Below are 18,253 nucleotides of genomic sequence, written 5' to 3'. Positions count from 1 at the left end.
CTCCTAGTTGTCATGATTATGAAGAGGTTCTGCAGCATTTCACTTTTGTCACCAGTAATTGAATGCTTTGACTTGACTTTTTGTTGTGGCACTGTGTCTGAGAGCTTGGTTTCTTCTGTACCCTCCTCGTAGAAAAGCCTTAAAGCACATGCCACCACTGTCCTAACGCCGTCGTCCACCGAGTTCCCCAAGTTCTTCTCCATGAACATCCTCGAGGAGGTGGACGGGTTCCTGCTCAGAATAGCAGAGTAAGTCTATAGTAGTAGTAACTATATAATGAGTATGACTGACAATAAAAACATTCAAATGAGAATAGCAGAATAATGCTTAGATCCTGTGATTACATCATTACACCGGCCTCTCTATGCTGATCATCTCGGAGCCTACCATGTTTACATGATTATGTTGACATTTTTTATTTATTTAATTTATTATGGATCCCCATTAGCTGCTGCCAAGGCAGCAACTACTCTTCCTGGGGTCCAGCGACATCAAGGCAGTTATATACAATTACAAATATTACATGACATTACATTTCAGAACACTTTTCACAACACGTTAAGTGTGTTCCCTCAGTCCCCTACTCTACCATCACATACTGTATCTACTATACAAAATTCATGTGTATGTGTGTGTGAGCATGTGTATGAGTGTGTCTATACAGATATCAGCACATTGATTGAGTGGTGATATTCTCTGTTAACTTAACTCTTTGTAAATACTCTCTCACTATCTATTTCTCGCGTGTAGACATGCACACACGCACCCCCCCTCTATCTTCTCTCCCCCTCACACACTATCTCGCACCCGCTTACTCTCTTTCTCTCGTACACTCTATCTTACGTATATCTCACACCCACTCACCATCTTTCTGTTTGTCTTTACACTCAATCACTCTCAGCCTCACACCATTTTTCCCCCTCTTTCTCTCTTCATCCCCCTGTAGTTGCTGTGTGACCCCTGATGCAGAACTGACTCTTTTGGCCTTTGCCCTGGCCCGGGGCAGTGTGGCTAAGATCCTCCAATCCCTGTCTGGTATCAGTGAGCACCTGGAGGCAGAGTACAGAGCCTCGTCCCTCATCTCCTCCATGGCCTCAGTCAGACTGCGCCTGCTCTATCGCAACGGTAACCTCAACCAACCCCGCTTACAGTATCCTTCTCCCGGTCTACAGCCAACCCCACTTACCTTATCCACTATGTCCCCCATGCCGTATGGCCGTAGTAGTTGAGGCAATGGGCTGCTAACCAGACAATTCTGGCGATGGTGCTGTGATTATGCTTTAGATCAGTGTTTCCAATATGGTGGGCCAGGATCAAGCCTGATTCTTTTTGAATCGCGTGTAGACACTAGTTCCTGGATAGAAACGTATTTGTGGGACACAAGAAAACTTTAGGGTTACAAAGAATTTGATGATTCTGGAATTTCTGGTTGGAAGATTCCGGATTTCCTGAATATTCCCTCCTGATTCCGGGAATCTTCCAACCAGGGTTACTAGAAAACCTGTGAATTTGGGGAAATTTACCAGAATTTTGCAACCCTAGTTAGATTAAAAATGGTTTGCGACCATCGCCTTTAGATATGGCTGTTCTGAAGTGATTGCGTGTCTTGTGCCCTACTCTAGGGAAGACCCTTCAGTTGCACCTGCAGGCCTGTGATGTGAAGGGCAAAGAGGAGAAGTCGGGACCAGAGAACATGCTGACTGAATCCGCCGCCACTGGAGACGGTATAGTTACTGCAGTCTCTGTCTCTTTCTCTCTCTCGTTCACCCTCTTCAAGTATGTGCATGTTTGAGTTTGCATGCTTAATCAGTTGCTCTAATCTTCTGTACAGGGTTTCTTACAGAAAGTGGTAAGAAGAGAGCTAGCGTGATCCTGTCTACAGAAGACCAGAGCAACTTCCAGGTCACTCAGATGAAGGTTAAAGTGAGTGTGTGTGTAGTGTTCATATCTTGCAATAGTGCATTGGTGTTCACAGCAATGGGGTTCTCATGAAGTATTAAGCATCCTCTATCAGTCTATTTGTGGCATAGTGTGTGTTTGCACTTTTGCTCCCTACCATTTGCTGTGTTTTTCAACAGGTCCGTAAAGGTGCCATTGGAGCAAAGTGTGGCCTGGTGTTTGCCTACAGTGAAGGAGACACCTTTGATGCAGAAAAACACTTCAAGAGGTTTAAGAAGTATGACTCCTGGAACTACAAGGACTACAAGGAGTTTGTGCAAGACAAGTAAGGACCTCCCCGGAGTGGTACCTGTTGAACCGCGATGAACTGCCTATTTATTTTCTTCTGGATTTAACTCGGTAGCAGTACAGTCGTCTCATGCACCAGACATCCTACCCATGTTCGTAAGGTCTGGTATAAAACGAGGCCTTGAACTAGAGTCAGTATAGTGACCTGTTCCGAATAAATGAATGAATGTGACAGTTCCATATGAATGTCTGACCCCTGGTTTGTTATGTGACCTACCTTGCAGTCTGAGGATTCCACTGCAGGCGGAGGATGAGCCCATTGGCTGGTTTGAGCTGGAGGATGACTGGAACGATGTGGAGATCAAACTGCAGACTTGTCGCGTTGCAAAGGTACTCAACACTCTTTTGCGCTCTCTATCTCTCTCTTTTCTAGTTTTACTATCTCTCTCTGCCCTGTCCATATTATTGTTTCTCCCTCCTCTCATTCAACCACTCTTCAATACTTTCTCTCTCTGACACTCAACTCCCCTGCTCCTCCCTCTCCTCCCCCTCTACCAATCAAATAAGAGTATCTATGTGCAGAAATCACATATTGCTATGTTTCCCAATATTTAATGTTAATTGTGTGAATCCATCAATTAGCAGTGTAAGAATAGTCCCACCATCCACATTTATGTAACACTCATACTGATAACTGTGAAGTGACTCCCCCCTCTCCCCCAGTTCCTGATGGTGAAGTTCCTGTGTGCGCGGCAGGACAGTGCAGAGCGTCTGGGCGTCCAGTCTCTGTCCTTTAGTGGGTACCTGTGTCCCGGGGCCGAGAGGCTGGATGATCTGGACGACCTGAGCCCACAAGGAGATGGCTCAGAGGGGGACACGGTCACTGGACTCACCCTGCTCAAGAAGACCCTTTTCTTCATCCAGCAGCTCACACGAGACATGGTAGCCACTGTCAGTAGTACCCTCAGTCATTATACTGTAAGATTTGATTGTATTTTATTATTAAAGTGTTATGCATATTAGCGCCACACCGGCAGTCACAAGTTATGACCGCAGAAAAATTACATTTGACCCTTGATTTGCGATAACTAGGCTTCTCCAAAACTGTGATGCCACTGATAGTCATTAGTAGCCTACCAAACTGGCTAACATCTAGCCCTCTATTGTCCCTCTAATCATTCTGACATCAATGCAAATACAATCGAAAATCGAATCAAAAACTTAATGAGAGCCCTGGCATTCAGAGTTTGACCGGAATAGGATCACCTGTTGCACAGCGAGAACCAGCTCCTTGTAGCTGGTTGATTCATGGAATGAAATAAGTGTTCCTATAAGCTCGTGTTGCACAACATTTCTATAGGCTATGCAATTGCGTAAGAATACAGAGTTTTGATGGCCTCTATTAAAAAGGATCCCATCAGCTTTCTATAGGCTTGCTATATTTATATATATTTAACTTCAGAGTAGCCTACCTGGCTGGCATGAAAACGAACTGCAGAAAAAGCGTCTGCCATTCAAGTGCATATGGATTACATGTCTTTTTTAAAAATCTGCTCATTCCATGACAGACTGACGAGGTGAATGGGCAATACAAAATATTTACGTGGCTGTGAACGGGGTATGGTAGTTGGTGCCAGGCGAACCGATTTGAGCGTGTCAAGGACTGCTACGCTGCTGGGTTTTTCACACTCAGTTTCCTGTGTGTATCAAGAATGGGCCACCACCAAAAGGACACCCAGCCAACTTGACACAACTGTGGGAAGCATTAGTCAACATGGGCCAGCATCCCTGTGCAACACTTTCAACACCTTGTCGAGTCCATGCCCCGACGAATTGAGGCTGTTCTGAGAGCAAAAGGGGTTGCAACTCAATATTAGGAAGGTGTTCCTGATGTTCTGTACATGCAGTGGCAAGAAAAAGTATGTGAACCCTTTGGAATTACCTGGATTTCTGCATAAATTGGTCATAAAATGTGATCTGATCTTCGTCTAAGTCACATCAATAGACAAACACAGTCTGCTTAAACTAATACACACAAACAATTATATGTTTTCATGTCTTTATTTAGCACACTGTGTAAACATTCACAGTGTAGGGTGGGAAAAAGTATGTGAAGCCTTGGATTTAATAACTGGTTGACCCTCCTTTGGCAGCAATAGCCTCAACCGAATGTTTTCTGTAGTTGCGGATCAGACTTCACAACGGTCAGGAGGAACTTTGTACCATTCCTCTTTAACAAAACTGTTTCAGTTCAGCAATTGTCTTGGGATGTCTGGTGTGAACCGCTCTCCTGAGGTCATGCCACAGCATCTCAAATCGAGTTGAGGTCACTCCAGAAGGTACATTTTCTTCTGTTGAAGCATTTTATGTTGTTGATTTACTTCTGTGTTTTGGGTCGTTGTCCTGTTGCATAACCAGACTTCTGTTGAAGCTGGCCTAACATTTTACTGCAAAATGTCTTTAGAAACTTCCAATTAAATTTTTCTGTCAATGATAGCAAGCTGTCCAGGCCCTGAGGCAGCAAAGCAGCCCCAAACTATGATGCTCCCTCCACCATACTTTACAGTTGGGATAGGGTTTTGATGGTGGTGTGCTGTGCCTTTTTTTCTCCACACATATTGTTGTGTGTTCCTTCCAAACAACTCAACATTAGTTCCATCAGTCCACAGAATATTTTGCCAGTAGAGCTGTTGAACATCCAGATGCTCTTTTGCGAACTTCAGACGTGCAGCAATGGGTTTTTTTGGACAGCAGTGGCTTCTTCCGTGGTGTCCTCCCATGAACACCATTCTTGTTTAGTGTTTTACGTATTGTAGACTCATCAGAGATTTTACCATGTTCCAGAGCTTTCTGTCAGTCTTTAGCTGACACTCTAGGATTCTTCTTAACCATTGAGCATCTTGCACTGTGCTCTTGCAGTCATCTTTTCAGGACGGCCACTCTTAGGGAGAGTAGCAATACTGCTGAACTTTCTCCATTTATATATAATTAGTCTTACTGTGGACTGATGAACATCAAGGCTTTTAGAGATACTTTTTAAAACTCTTTCCAGCTTTATGCAAGTCAACGATTCTTAATCTTAGGTCTTCTGAGATCTCGTTTGTTCGAGGCATGGTTCACATCAGGCAATGCTTCTTGTGAATTGCATTTTGAGTGTTTTTTTATAGGGCAGGGCAGCTCTCACCTACATCACCTGTCTCATTGATTGGACTCCAGGTTAGCTGACTCCTGACTCCAATTAACTTTTGGCAAAGTCATTAGCCTAGGGGTTCACATACTTTTTCCATCCTATACTGTGAATGTTTAAATTATGTATTCAATATAGACAAGAACAATACAATACTTTGTTATTAGTTTAAGCACACTGTTTGTCAATTGTTGTGACTTAGATGAAGACCAGATCAAATTGTATGACCACTTTATGCAGAAGTCCAGGTAATTCCATAGGGTTCACATACTTTTTCTTGCCACTGTATATTATCTAGTACATGTAAAGACCAGACTAATTTGAGAATAGTCTGATGGGTGAGAGTTTTATCTAGTGCTTGTCAAATTGTGAATGATGACTGATGAAGTGTGTTTTTTCAAATCATTATTAGTTGCAAAATCAAAATATATAGCCTAACCTTTGTATTCCATCTAAATTTATATAAATAAGTCAATTTGGCATGTAGGAGTACCTGTTTCTTTGTTAACCGCTCAACATAGAACAGCCACTCTCCCTCAAATCGTTTGGAGACAATATCCTTTCTCTTTTATTCAGCTATGTTTATTGTATTGTTTTTACTATAAAGTAATATAAAATAATACCACTGGAATTATAAGCAAATCTTGCCTGCTAAATCAACTATGGCATACCAGATCAGGACCTAACATAAGGATGACTCAGAACTTTTTTTTAATGTCATAATGTTTATTTAGATCTACCTAAAATAAATGTGGATTTATTGTGAAGGTGTAGGCTATATTAAATGGATTTATTATACTTTTTTTTTTATGTTTCAAAGGTCTGCATCAGTGGCTTGTAGGCTATGCGCGGAAGCCGGAGATGCTGAACGTCTTTGTTAATTGTTGGCGGAGAATTGATCGCGAGACCTGCAGTTAATTGCATGACAATCACCGGCTGAGAAAATGTAATGGCCGCAAAAGTCATAGTCATGCGTCTTTAATAATGCCCAGCCTAAATGAGCTTATAAGACACTATTTGCTGCAGCAAAATAAAATGAATCATTATATTTGCCCACGTATACACTACGTATCTCAATGTGGTCTGTACATGTTGACTGTCTTTTAAGTCCAAGCTCAAGATGGGAGACAAATGAATAAGGCCAATTAAGTGAACTACACTGAACTTAATTTAGGTCCGTCAGTTCTCAATACAGCCGTTGTGTTCGTTTTTAGTTCTCAGATTTTAAATGGTGTAGTCGAATAACATTGCCTTGACAACGATGTTATTTGATGATCATGTTGATTGCCTGTGCATCAAATAGCTCGATAAAGACGTGATATATCTCCTCTGTATCTAACTCTGTAGGATGTGTCCCTGTTCAAGCAGAAGTTTCTACTGGATTTCAGTGGCCTCAACCTCATCCTGTTCTGGAGCTTCTATAACAAACTCCGGGAGATGTGAGTACAGAGAGACATTATACACTAGATGTGAGTCATGATTACCTATTTTGTCCATGGCCCTTCCTGTATAGATAAAGGGAACGTTTGTGTTGGTTTAATTATGGTGTGGTCATTGTGGTTCGGGATGAAGACATCTCATCACACGGTCACACATGGGACTGCTGCTTTTGTGGTCTGTGATTGGAGTATGGTCGGCTTATGACATCTGTCTAACCAACCTTCTGTCGCTCTGTCTTCCCAGTGAGGGAGAGGAGGTGATGAAGAGCAGAGTGCTGGTGCTCCAGCTGCTCCAGAACTGTTTCGCCGTGCTGCCCAGCCCCAGCTCGCTGGAATTCAGGGGCCTAGAGGAGAGCAGGGGGACTGAGGATGGAGCAGTAACCTCAGCATCAGCCTCCGCATCCCCATCCAGCAGTAGCGAGCCAGACTCTGCCAGGGCAGTGTGGGAGCTCTACACCCACCTCTGTCAAAGTAAAGGCCTTGTACATCTATTTTTAAAAAAATATATATATATATCTATTAGACACACAATGGTACCACTGTATCACTAGTTTCAGTGTTACGTTTTGTAAAATGCAATGTGCTCTTGGAAGGCAAGAAAAATGATAAAAAAGCTACTGGAGACTGGTATAAAGAGTATTGGAAGTGGAGAAGGTTTAAAGTCGTGATTTGTGTTGTTGTGTTGAGCAGTTGTAGATGGTCCGGAAGCTGAGGGGACAGTGGACAAAGCCCTGAGGAAGGAGGCAGTGAAAGCCGTTCTGAACGGAGCGGCCATCTTCTTCCCAGACAAACAAAGCAGAAGAGACAAACTCTTCCACATGATGGTGAGTGACTGGGAAAGAGCTCCATCTGCTGCTTGACAGACCATTGGCATTGTGGGAACTTTGTGCTGTTTCTGTTGCTGTTATCAGCTATACACGATATTCTCTTTTTAATTGTTTCAGAAAAACATCACAGAGGAGGATCAGCCAGAGTCTGTGAAGTTGACGTTTGAATCGCTTTGTAATTACTTCAGGTAATAATGTGTATACACACACACACACACACACACACACACACACACACACACACACACACACAATTGGTGAATTAGAGCTCAGTTGTCTTCCCTTCCTCTGCTACAGTGACCAGGATCCCAGTGGCCTTCTCCTGCTCCCTCCTAAAGGAGCTCCTTCAGACTTTGACATCAGCCCCATCCTCAGTGTCATGGAGACCTTGCTACTGGTGGCCACTCGGGAAGTGAGTCCCCTAGTGGAGCAGATGGCCTCAACAGTGCACCTGTTTTGGGCAGTTTCCTTGACCTCGTTCCAAACTGTAATGACAAAATGTTGTGTTAATTAAGGTAATCTCTTCTGTATTTGTCTCTCTCTCTCTCTCTCTGTCAGTGTGAGGTGATGATGGTGGATGTGAGTGGCGGGGCCAGCAGGAAGGTGCTACTGTCTCTGTTCTGGGCTCTGCAGGGCAGCCTGCTCTCCTGGTGTTACCTGCAACTCAAAGGAGGGGCTGCTGCAGCCCCCACCGCTGCAGACCTGGCCAGAGATATTCTCCTCAAATGTAAGTGTCTCACCAATATGTCTGCCTTTCAGTATCCCTGTGTACAGGCTCTCCTACTTAGTTGAAGAGGAATAAATGAACAGCATGTCATTGATTTGTTGTTACATAGGACAATGCTATCTATGGATGCTAGAGTGGGTCATTGAATTAAAGGACTGATTCACTTTTTTTTTCACCAAATCAACGTAAATAGCTTATTACAGTAGGGCCCAAACACTTTTTTTTTTTTGCAATTGAACTTGGTTTGGGTGAAACTTATCCTACCTGCAATAGACTTCCTCATTGCTTGTTCTGCAGTATGGGAGCCACGGATAAACATGAAGAAATGCTCCAAAGGCACCCAAATACATCCTCTTAGAAACGCCAAATGCTCCCACGTGGAAATGTAACGCTGAAGTCCACCAAAACGGAATAAAACTGTGGATAATTCCATGTGTGCAGCATCTAAAGACCCGCTAAGAGCTTTGCAGTTTCTAAAAAGAAAATACGTATTTGGGTATTTTTGGATGTTTATCTGTAGTTCCCATACTGCAGAACAAGCAATGAGGAAGTATATTGTGGAAAGGTACGTTTCTCAAAACCAAGCCAATTCCTCCAAAAAGTGTCTCTAACATGCCATTTTCTTAAACAATAGGGATTTTGGGAGGGGAAAAAGGTGAACCACTCCTTTAATTACACTTGGTGAGGTTGAAGGGCATCTGTAAATGAATTAAATTACAGAGATCCACAGCGAATAAATAGTGTGTCTCTTCTCCCTCCCTGTAGATGTGGATCAGTTCCTGGGCAGCACTAAGACCGTGCTGGGAGACCTGCTGCAGAGATACAGTGGAGTTGAAATCACTGACAAACTCAATGGATCCATCCTGGCCATGGCCACCAGACAGATGGTACACTCTCTTTGTTTCTATCACTGTGGACCCCCCCTGCCTCTTATCACTTACTGCGTGCTATGTCACTCATTCAATAGTCAGTTCTGCGAATCTGGACATGTAGTAGTTACCCAGCAGTTTGTAAAAATCCACCTGTCGCATGTCTGGCCTTTATGTTCGACCTAAACTGAACGAGCTAACCGTGCCATCACACTGAACCAGAGAGATGCTCATGCTAACCTTCTTGTCTGTCAGATGTTAATGCTAATACCAACCCTCTGGGTCTGTCTCTGTCAGATGATCTTCTTGTTGGAGCTGTGTTTCCTGGACATCCCTCACTGTATTCTGCTCACCAGTTTCTCCTCTCTGGTTGTGCTGCTGAAAAACCTCTCCAGTGAAACGGCAGACATCTTCTCTAAGGTCAGTCAACCTTCATACTACCGTAGAGGACTGGGACTGTTTGATGTCATGAAGAACTGTATGGTTTATGTAAAAGGAACCGAATGAACCCATATGCTGCTTTTGTCTGATTTGATTATGGTCGCAACATTCCAACAACTGTCCCAACATGAGAGAATATGAAGAAAATCTTGGAATCCTCCAACCAGGATTTCTGGAAAACTGCAGAATTTTAGGAAAGTTACCGCAAGTTTGCAACCCTAGATGTGATGTTAATGTGATATGTGTTGTGTCCCTGCCAGGTGGACCTGGAGAGCTGCCAGCAGCCCCAGCAGCCGGTGGTCCTGAGGACCTGGAACATGGAGTCTCCTCATAACTACGAGAACAGCAGACACGAGACCACGATCTTCGCCTGCCCCGGGGCCACTTCCTTCGAGGTGGAGTTTGACGAACGCAGTGAGACAGAGAAGAGGTGAGCATAAGAGCCACACACCATTCTCTCTCTCTCTCTCTCTCTCTCTCTCTCTCTTTTTTCTGTTCTTTTCATTGAACATTATACCTTATCAGATACACTTATTCTTAGCATATCTGACCAACTGTTTGCATGCATGTAATTATTTGAATTCCTCTTCATGTGACATAATATCATCAAGAGATTAAGGAAATCTCTTTACATTTCCATTACCTCATGTAGCGTTCTCTTGAATCCTGGCAGATACGACTACCTAGAGTTCACAGACGCCAGAGGAGGGAAGGTCCGCTACGACATGAAGGTCGGGACTGAGAAATGGCCAAAGGTAGGTAACCACGGCTGAGATTAGGGCACTGGGAAGGTAGGCCCCTAAATGGCAGGTAAATCCAAGAAAAAAGACCAGCAGGCGGCCAGTACTTTGCAATAAACTTTTAGTGAACAATAAACAGAAAATATTTACAAAAAAATATATATAGGAGCAGCTCAGCATTGTACATGAGGACGCTCAACTGCAGGGTGTTTCTAGAAATAGAGGCGGGGACAAGTAAATGTCACATGACAGGAAAATAAACTATATACCTAACATATATGCTACATTTTCACATCAAAGATGAAAAATAACACACAGGAATGTATTCGAAGGAAGAGCGTAAAGAACAGTACAGGCACTGGTGCGCAAAACACGTTCTATAAAAAAGAGACTATCGCGATTATCAAAAACTCCGATAAACAAGGAAAATCCACAAGGTTATACTAGTCAGTCTAGATTTACTAGAAACATGTTTACTTCTAGTTGTTTGTTTAGTCCGTGGGGAGCAAATGTATATTTTTGTAGAAGAAAAGGGTCAAAATCAGCACCTCTCATTCCTCTGCATTTTCTCTATTGCCCAGAACTGTAGTTCATTGACTGTGTGTTAGTGCAGGATAAAGTGGGCTGCTAGAGGGTAGTTGTCATCCTTACGTCTAATAGAGCTTTTGTGTTCTGTGATCCGTGTTCTCAGTGCGCGTGTGGTCTTCCCGATGTATTGATGACTCCTTCAGAGGAGCATGTAGTCAGGCTCTTCAGGGTGATTGGCTTGTTGGTTTTTGGATGCGGATATTGTTTCAGTTTTTGTGACTGTGCGTACCAGGAACAGTGTGCGCAGGTAACCATGGCTAAGTACTAGGTGTTTACTAAGAAAACACATGGTGAATTGATAATTGGACAGTTATAACCTATGAATTGTCATCTTGTCCCCTACCTGTGGTAATGACAGTTCTCCATTGTGTTGTTTGCTCTGCAGAAGGTGACGTTTGAGGCTGGACCCCAGCTGCAGTTCCTGTTCCACTCAGACAGCAGCAACAACGAGTGGGGCTATAAGTTCACAGTGACGGCCCACGGCCTGCCTGATATCACTGTGTCCTGGATGTCAGACCTACAGCTCCTGGTGGCCCGACTCATGGGCCGCCTGGCCTCCAGAACCATGGCCCTCAAATCACCCCACGGTGAGAGGGAGGGATGGGGAGAGGGATTTAGAGGGGGTGGAAGAAGGGAAGGAGTAGGGGGTTAAAGGGCGATGGAGACAGAGATATTGAGAGAGAGAAAAATCTCCCCATTTCTGTTCTTTCTCCTAATTCACACTAAGGCCTGCACCCAAAATATTACCCTCCCTAGTATATGTGGTTTTTGATCATATGTTGTCATCAGAGATCCGCAGTGTGAAGGAGCTTCCTGCTGGGAAGATGGCCCACGTCCTGTCCTCTCCTCTGTGGAAGCCTGTCTTCAGACACGGACTCATTGAATCTCCCCACGTCCACACAGATGAGGTATGGTGTACGAGCACTGAGTCAGTGTTTATATTTGTATATACCTCTCACTCCATAGCTGAATGCCAATGCATAAATGCAGGTCACATCATATTGTTGCAGCCACAGAAGGAAATAGAAAAGTATTTGATTGTATATGTGTGGTTACTGCACTTTCTAATATTCTCTCTTGCTCTGTGAATCAGGTGAAGACATGCCAGCCAGGTTGTTCTGATTGTTTCATGAGATTCTGTGACGACTTTGGTCACTGGAACCCGACAGAGGAGCCACTAGACAGCAGGACTCAGTTGATGAAAAGCCTCATGCTGGCCTGCAAGAAGCAGCCAATTAGGAATGAGATAGTTGCGGGGTGGAAGGCTGACATGGCGGTGAATGCCATCTTTGCAGCCATGATTTACCACACGCCAGCCCTCAACCAAGCTCTCAGGATCTATGGTAATTGAATAATTAGATTGAGTGATTCATTTAATTTATTTGATAATTACAAAAATGGCGCCCTGTTAACCTCACCCCTATTTACTTTTTCTAAAGCAGGATGCCTTTTCACATTTTCTAAATGTCCATATAATCTTCTCCGCATTGTGCTACACAATAACCTTACGCAAAATGTGCTGTGGCATTCGAACATCTCAAAGCTGCGTTATGTTGCTTTCAATGAGAAAAGCATTTCCTTTTAGTCTGTTCAACAGTATTGAGACTCTATCACAGAACTTGATTGATAGATCCATGACTCTGCGAAGGACGCAGTACCTGCAGTGAGAAACTGTCAAGGGCTTGAGGTGCTCAACATCAGCTTTTATGCTGGTGTTAAGGCCCCCATTCATCTGAGATTGATCCATTATTTGAAGAATCTCACTCAAATGATACACAAAAGTATTGCAGGTCTGACATCCAGGACACAGTGATATCAGGCAGGCCGTGGGCCGTCACTGTGAACTTATAGCCCCACTCGTTGTTGCTGCTGTCTGAGTGGAACAGGAACTGCAGCTGGGGTCCAGCCTCAAACGTCACCTTCTGCGGAGCAAACGACACAATGGAGAACTGTCATTACCACAGACAGGGGACAAGATGACAATTCATAGGTTATAACTGTCCAATTATCAATTCACCATGTGTTTTCTTAGTAAACACCTAGTACTTTTCAACTTTTTCTTTGTGACACACAGAAGAGGCCTGTCACATGGCTGAAAATACTTTCTTTGTGACGCTTTCAGATCGCAGAAATCCCCTCAGAGCAGTTCTGTTTCTGGATCTGGAACGGTTGGAATGATATCACTATTGTGGACTTTACATTTAAGTGACATTTAAGTGACTTCCTACACCGAATGACTAACAAGGTCTCTCAGATTACAGAGAACAGATTCTTTGGGCTGCAAAGGTTAGAGACCCTAACGTTGGAAAGTAATCCAATCATAAACATGGGAAGATTCTGCATTCGTCCATCTCACCTCCCTGAAGAACAGCCAGGGGACAGAGTCATGTCCACGTCATCTTTTGGCTTAACAGGGAGGTGGAGATGACGTGCAAAAATGAAAATGGTGGGCCTTCCGAGTGGCACAGCGGTCTAAGGCACTGCATCGCAGTGCTTGAGGCGTCGCTACAGACCCGGGTTCGATCCTGGGCTGTGTCGCAGACGGACGCGACATTTAGAGTTTTCTTTCCTCTCGACTAAGTTCCTTCCTCCTATATAACTACCTTTATTACAAGAGGAGTATTCAATATTTACAGACTTGGGGTGAAAAACGTATTTATAATTATTCTAATTAATTTTTTACATTTTGTTCTGTGCTATGCTCTTATATGGATGTTTAGAAAGCGGGATTAGGCGTACTGGTGGCCAGTGAGAATAGGACGCTAATCCCAATCATGGTTGTTATGTGCTCAGCGCTGTTATTGATATCCACTGTTTTAACTAGATTCACATTTGTTTAATTTGGGTAGTGAATTGACTAAAATGTTCCTTCACCCCCCTTTCTGTACTAGTAGCCAACCAGGGTGGTCAGGCGAGTCTGAGTGAAGACTTTGTGCAGGTCTTCTCACTGGCTGAGAGCATCAAAACATGGATGGTGAGTGTCTTTTGAGTGAATCATTAAACTCAAATGATCCCTTTGATTGGTTCATTGGCTATACAATTTAATAAGGCAATTTAATAATATTTCTATGGGAAATGAACCTAGAAACTGCATATACACACAGCCACACAGAAGACAAATAACACACAATCAAAGGCCCCTATCAGTGATGTGAGTGTGTTGTGTTCTGTTGTTTTCAGTTGGAGATGAAGCAGCGGTATCTGGTGGGCAAAATGAATGTCTCTGAGGAGGAGAAGGAGGAGGGCCACTGTGAAGTAACCATGGATGGTCTCGGTGAGCACTACAACCCTTCTGATTTGTATTTTAAACATACTGATTCAAATATCTTAACTAGAATCATGCATATTTATGGACACATGCTTCAAATCTCTCCCTCCTGCCACTTCCTTCTCCTTTAGCTGAAAAGGTCCTTGGGAAGGCCAATCTTTTGTTGAGATTCCCCCCCAGTGGCGCTTCTTCTCGCTTGGACACCGACTTCTCCAGGGTAGCAGAGGGCAGCGCTGTCCTCCTCCGCTCCACCTCCATATCAGAGGGGGACTTCCAGCCGAGCACCTCGTTGGGAACCCAGTCCTCCCAGGCAGCAGGCTCTGAGGTGGGGGGCTGTGAGGCAAGGTCTGGAGCTGTGGGCCCAATGCCTGGACCAGGCTGCCCTCATTCTTTCAGGGTCCATCCCCAAGGTTCGACAGCTTCTGACCCAGGGCCGGGCCCATCCAGCCAGGGCCTCCTGGGATCCACAGAGAGCCTGTCTTACCAGCCAGGGGCAGCAGAGCCTGCCTCCCCCTCCACCTTCCCCCGGAAGGCTCCCTCCTTCAGCCGGGGCCGCCTCCGCCTCCTCTCCTTGCGCTCCGTGGAAGAGCCTCGCTCTGCCCCCTCTATCAAGGAACGCTACCCTCTCCTCAAACACATCATCAACTTCATGAAGGACCAGACACTGACTACTGTCAGGTATGTGTCACTGTCATCCACACACTGGGCACTAGAAGGCTTAATTGTTTGGCTTTGTTGATTAGGAAGCAGTGATTTCCTTTTACTCATTTATAGATGTGTTATTATATTGTCATTGTTAAACTATTAGATTGAACAGACTTGCTCTCTAGAGCCAATGTTGTGATTTTATGTTTTGCTAAGCCTTTTGTTTTTGTGTGCGTATTTATATTTATCTACCTGTGCAGTGTCCGGCAGACGCTGTCCTTGAACAAGGCCCAGGCTCAGAGTGTGTGTAAGGTACTGGAGACGGTGCAGCAGTGTTTACTGTCTCTGGGGAAACCACACCTCTTCCAGGCCCCCTGCATTCTGTTCCTACAGGAACTGCTGGCCTGCCAGAAAGACTTCACCAGGTCCGTCTGACCCTATCAAGACTGATTTTATCATGTGTAATGTAGCTGTCATAAAGGCTTCATGATTGCATGCATAACGGTCTGATTGAGATCCACTGATTTGTATTGATATAATGATCTATTCCCACCTTATTTTCCTGTTAAGACACTCATTCAGGGTTTGTTTTCCCTGGGCAGTTATTTCTCCCAGTTGTCTGGAAGTGGACAGGAGCTGAGAGAGAAGGTGAGGAGGTCCTACCATCGACTAGTCCTCATGCTGGTGGAGGCAGTACAAGGCTTCAGCAGTCTCAACGAGAAGTATGTGTTCATTAATCCCTGTTCAGTTGAAAATCTGCTGCATGGAGAGACATAACGTGTCATAAGCCTGTGTTATAAGAGTTATACTGGTCGGCTGTGTTGCTGTGCCAGGTATTACACAGCGTTTGTGAGTATAGAGAAAGTAAGTGAAACCCATTCTGCTCTGTCCTCCCGTCTCCCATTAAATGTGCTGATTGATAACTCATTTGTGTTCTTCCCCTCCCCTCCCCAGGGTCCTGCTGCCTGCCCTTTCCTGTGTTCAGACATGCCTGCTGCATCTCCTGGACATGAGCTGGGAGGTGCAGGACCTCCCCCTGTTCCTCCAGATCAAACTACCTGACCTCCTCCTCACCATGTCCCAGGAGAACATCAGTGTGCACGACATTGCCATCAGGTACTGTCCGAGGAGAGCGAGAGGAATGGTGCCAACTAGTGGTGTGGAGTGGTGGCGCTGTTTACTAGCATTTCACCAAGGGTTCAACTACTCTATCTTCATAATATATGCCACATAACGTACATTGTTTTGCATTAGACACAACCGCCTTCTTCATGCGCTACAAGACTGAGTGTTGTGGCCTGTAAAAAATATCTACTATCAGTTTTTATTTGAAGACCATTCTCCACTAGATATTAGCCAGACAAAAAGGGTAGGATATCACCTAAAGGTAACATGTTACCTAAATGTGACAAAATGGCCGCCTCATCTTCCACCCTGTCTGATTTCTGTCCCCAGTCAGTGGACGGAGGAGGATGAGATAGCAGACTACAAGAAGAACCGGGACTGGATGGACGAGTGTGTGGACGGGATGTTTGAGAAGTGGTATGACAAGATTGACGAGGAGGGTTCCATGGAGGACAGGAGAAAGGTAGAGTGGACTCGGACCTATTAATCGTTAATACTCAATCCCTAGTCCCTACCCCCTCGGCACCTGTGTCCATCTGAGAGTGTTGGATAACGTCGTTCCATTTCATTTCCATCACTTTTTGGCCACTCCGCTTTTGATTTGAACAAAACGTTTTATAAGTATTTGGCAATGGATGTGGTCAGAAAGAGACTTTCTGGAGCTCAATGCCAAAACATTTAAAAGATAAATGGTTGAGTTAGACATATAATTTAAAAGCCTCGGAACACGGTTGTCAAACAGGGTGGGTGTCATGTGTGATAAATAAGATGCATGACTAACGAAAATACAGACTGGTCAATTCTATTCCACTAAAATTATGCAAATGTGACAATTGACCGATAAGCATGACTGGTCAAATTGAACTGTTAACATCCCTACTGCGTGGTCATGTGCTTAGTTCCTTATTTGGGTCAAATAAAACAGACAACACCTTCTGTCATAACCTCCCGTGATAGTCTGAATTTTAAGGTGGCAGCTGATCCACAAAAACATCCGGGATCTCTGCAGTCTGAATAATTCTTTGGCAAACATTTAGTCATAGTCTTCTTCTGAAATATTATGTGGTCACTTGTAAAATAGCAAGGGAAAGTTGCTATGTAAAGAATACGTAGCTGGTGTTACACATTTATCCTGAACAGGGTTCTTTCAGGACCCCAGAGAAAAAGAATGGCCATGATGAGGAAGTTAGGAATTTAACAACAATTCTAATTACAATTTTGTCATTGAAATGCATTGAGGACAATTGGAATTAGAATTTCAGTTTACCACTCGAATTGAAATGGAATTGACCCCAACCATGTCCATGATATTGTCCAAAAGCTTGAGGTAGTTAACCCCTCCCTGTCCTCAGATGCACATGTTCATAGCTCGTTATTGCGACCTGCTCAACGTGGTGATCTCCTGTGATGGCTGTGAGAGGATGGCCCCCTGGCACCGCTACCGCTGTCTGCAGTGTATGGACATGGACCTGTGCAAGACCTGCTTCCTCAGTGAGTACACACACACTCCCATTGCGCACACACACACACACACACACACACCCTACCTGTGTAGAGCTGGACCTGAAGTGTCTTGTTTAAGCTTCAACGTGAGAACGTAAAACAGTTGCATCTTTCCTCAGAACTACCTGAACCGTCTCTGTGTGTATCTAGGTGGTGCCAAACCTGAGGGTCACGAGGACGACCATGAGATGGTGAACATGGAGTATGCGTGTGACCACTGCCAGGGCCTCATTGTGGGCAGCAGGATCAACTGTAATGTCTGTGAAGACTTTGACCTCTGCTTTGGCTGCTACAATGCCAAGAAATACCCCGACAGGTAACGTACTAACACATACTAACACATTTTTGTTTCGGAAACACTTTAGGTATAACGTTAAAAGCATGTATGAGGCTTTATAATGTCTTTTAATGAGGCTTATTATATGTTACGTCTCTATCTAATCGATCTAAAAACCTGCTAAAGCTGATACGTCTTCCTCAGTAGAATTGACTGCGGCGGTAATGCACAGGTACTGCAGCAACTTACCGTCTCTCACCCTGCCTCTCGTTTTTCCTTCATGTCGTCCTCCAGTCACCTCCCGACCCATCGGATCACCGTCTGTCCCATGGTGACCATCAGGATCAGTGACCGCCACCGTCTCATCCAGCCCTACATCCACAACTACTCCTGGCTGCTGTTTGCTGCCTTGGCCCTGTACACCTCAGGT

The 18,253-nt window shown here is 44.4% G+C and overlaps 1 protein-coding gene across 1 annotated transcript in view; it reads left to right on the top strand.

The window, feature by feature from the left end:
• Positions 1 to 18,253, top strand: part of zzef1 (zinc finger, ZZ-type with EF hand domain 1) — a 58,651-nt gene that overhangs the window by 9,690 nt on the left and 30,708 nt on the right. The window contains 31 exon segments of the mRNA XM_035781925.2: positions 133 to 158; positions 161 to 248; positions 947 to 1,125; positions 1,623 to 1,724; positions 1,832 to 1,923; positions 2,079 to 2,224; positions 2,472 to 2,577; positions 2,911 to 3,138; positions 6,722 to 6,813; positions 7,058 to 7,284; positions 7,504 to 7,637; positions 7,758 to 7,828; positions 7,938 to 8,052; positions 8,199 to 8,367; positions 9,133 to 9,254; positions 9,534 to 9,656; positions 9,938 to 10,107; positions 10,351 to 10,432; positions 11,391 to 11,592; positions 11,795 to 11,913; positions 12,099 to 12,348; positions 13,897 to 13,979; positions 14,186 to 14,279; positions 14,405 to 14,951; positions 15,179 to 15,343; positions 15,521 to 15,640; positions 15,873 to 16,034; positions 16,374 to 16,506; positions 17,396 to 17,534; positions 17,697 to 17,862; positions 18,118 to 18,251. Coding sequence (XP_035637818.2) covers positions 133 to 158; positions 161 to 248; positions 947 to 1,125; positions 1,623 to 1,724; positions 1,832 to 1,923; positions 2,079 to 2,224; positions 2,472 to 2,577; positions 2,911 to 3,138; positions 6,722 to 6,813; positions 7,058 to 7,284; positions 7,504 to 7,637; positions 7,758 to 7,828; positions 7,938 to 8,052; positions 8,199 to 8,367; positions 9,133 to 9,254; positions 9,534 to 9,656; positions 9,938 to 10,107; positions 10,351 to 10,432; positions 11,391 to 11,592; positions 11,795 to 11,913; positions 12,099 to 12,348; positions 13,897 to 13,979; positions 14,186 to 14,279; positions 14,405 to 14,951; positions 15,179 to 15,343; positions 15,521 to 15,640; positions 15,873 to 16,034; positions 16,374 to 16,506; positions 17,396 to 17,534; positions 17,697 to 17,862; positions 18,118 to 18,251 — 4,586 coding nt within the window.

This window comes from Oncorhynchus keta, chromosome 12 (genome assembly GCF_023373465.1).
Source record: "Oncorhynchus keta strain PuntledgeMale-10-30-2019 chromosome 12, Oket_V2, whole genome shotgun sequence".
In the NCBI taxonomy this organism is placed as follows: domain Eukaryota; kingdom Metazoa; phylum Chordata; class Actinopteri; order Salmoniformes; family Salmonidae; genus Oncorhynchus; species Oncorhynchus keta.
Note: the sequence above shows the minus strand (reverse complement) of the source record. Positions and strands in the feature narration are given on the sequence as shown.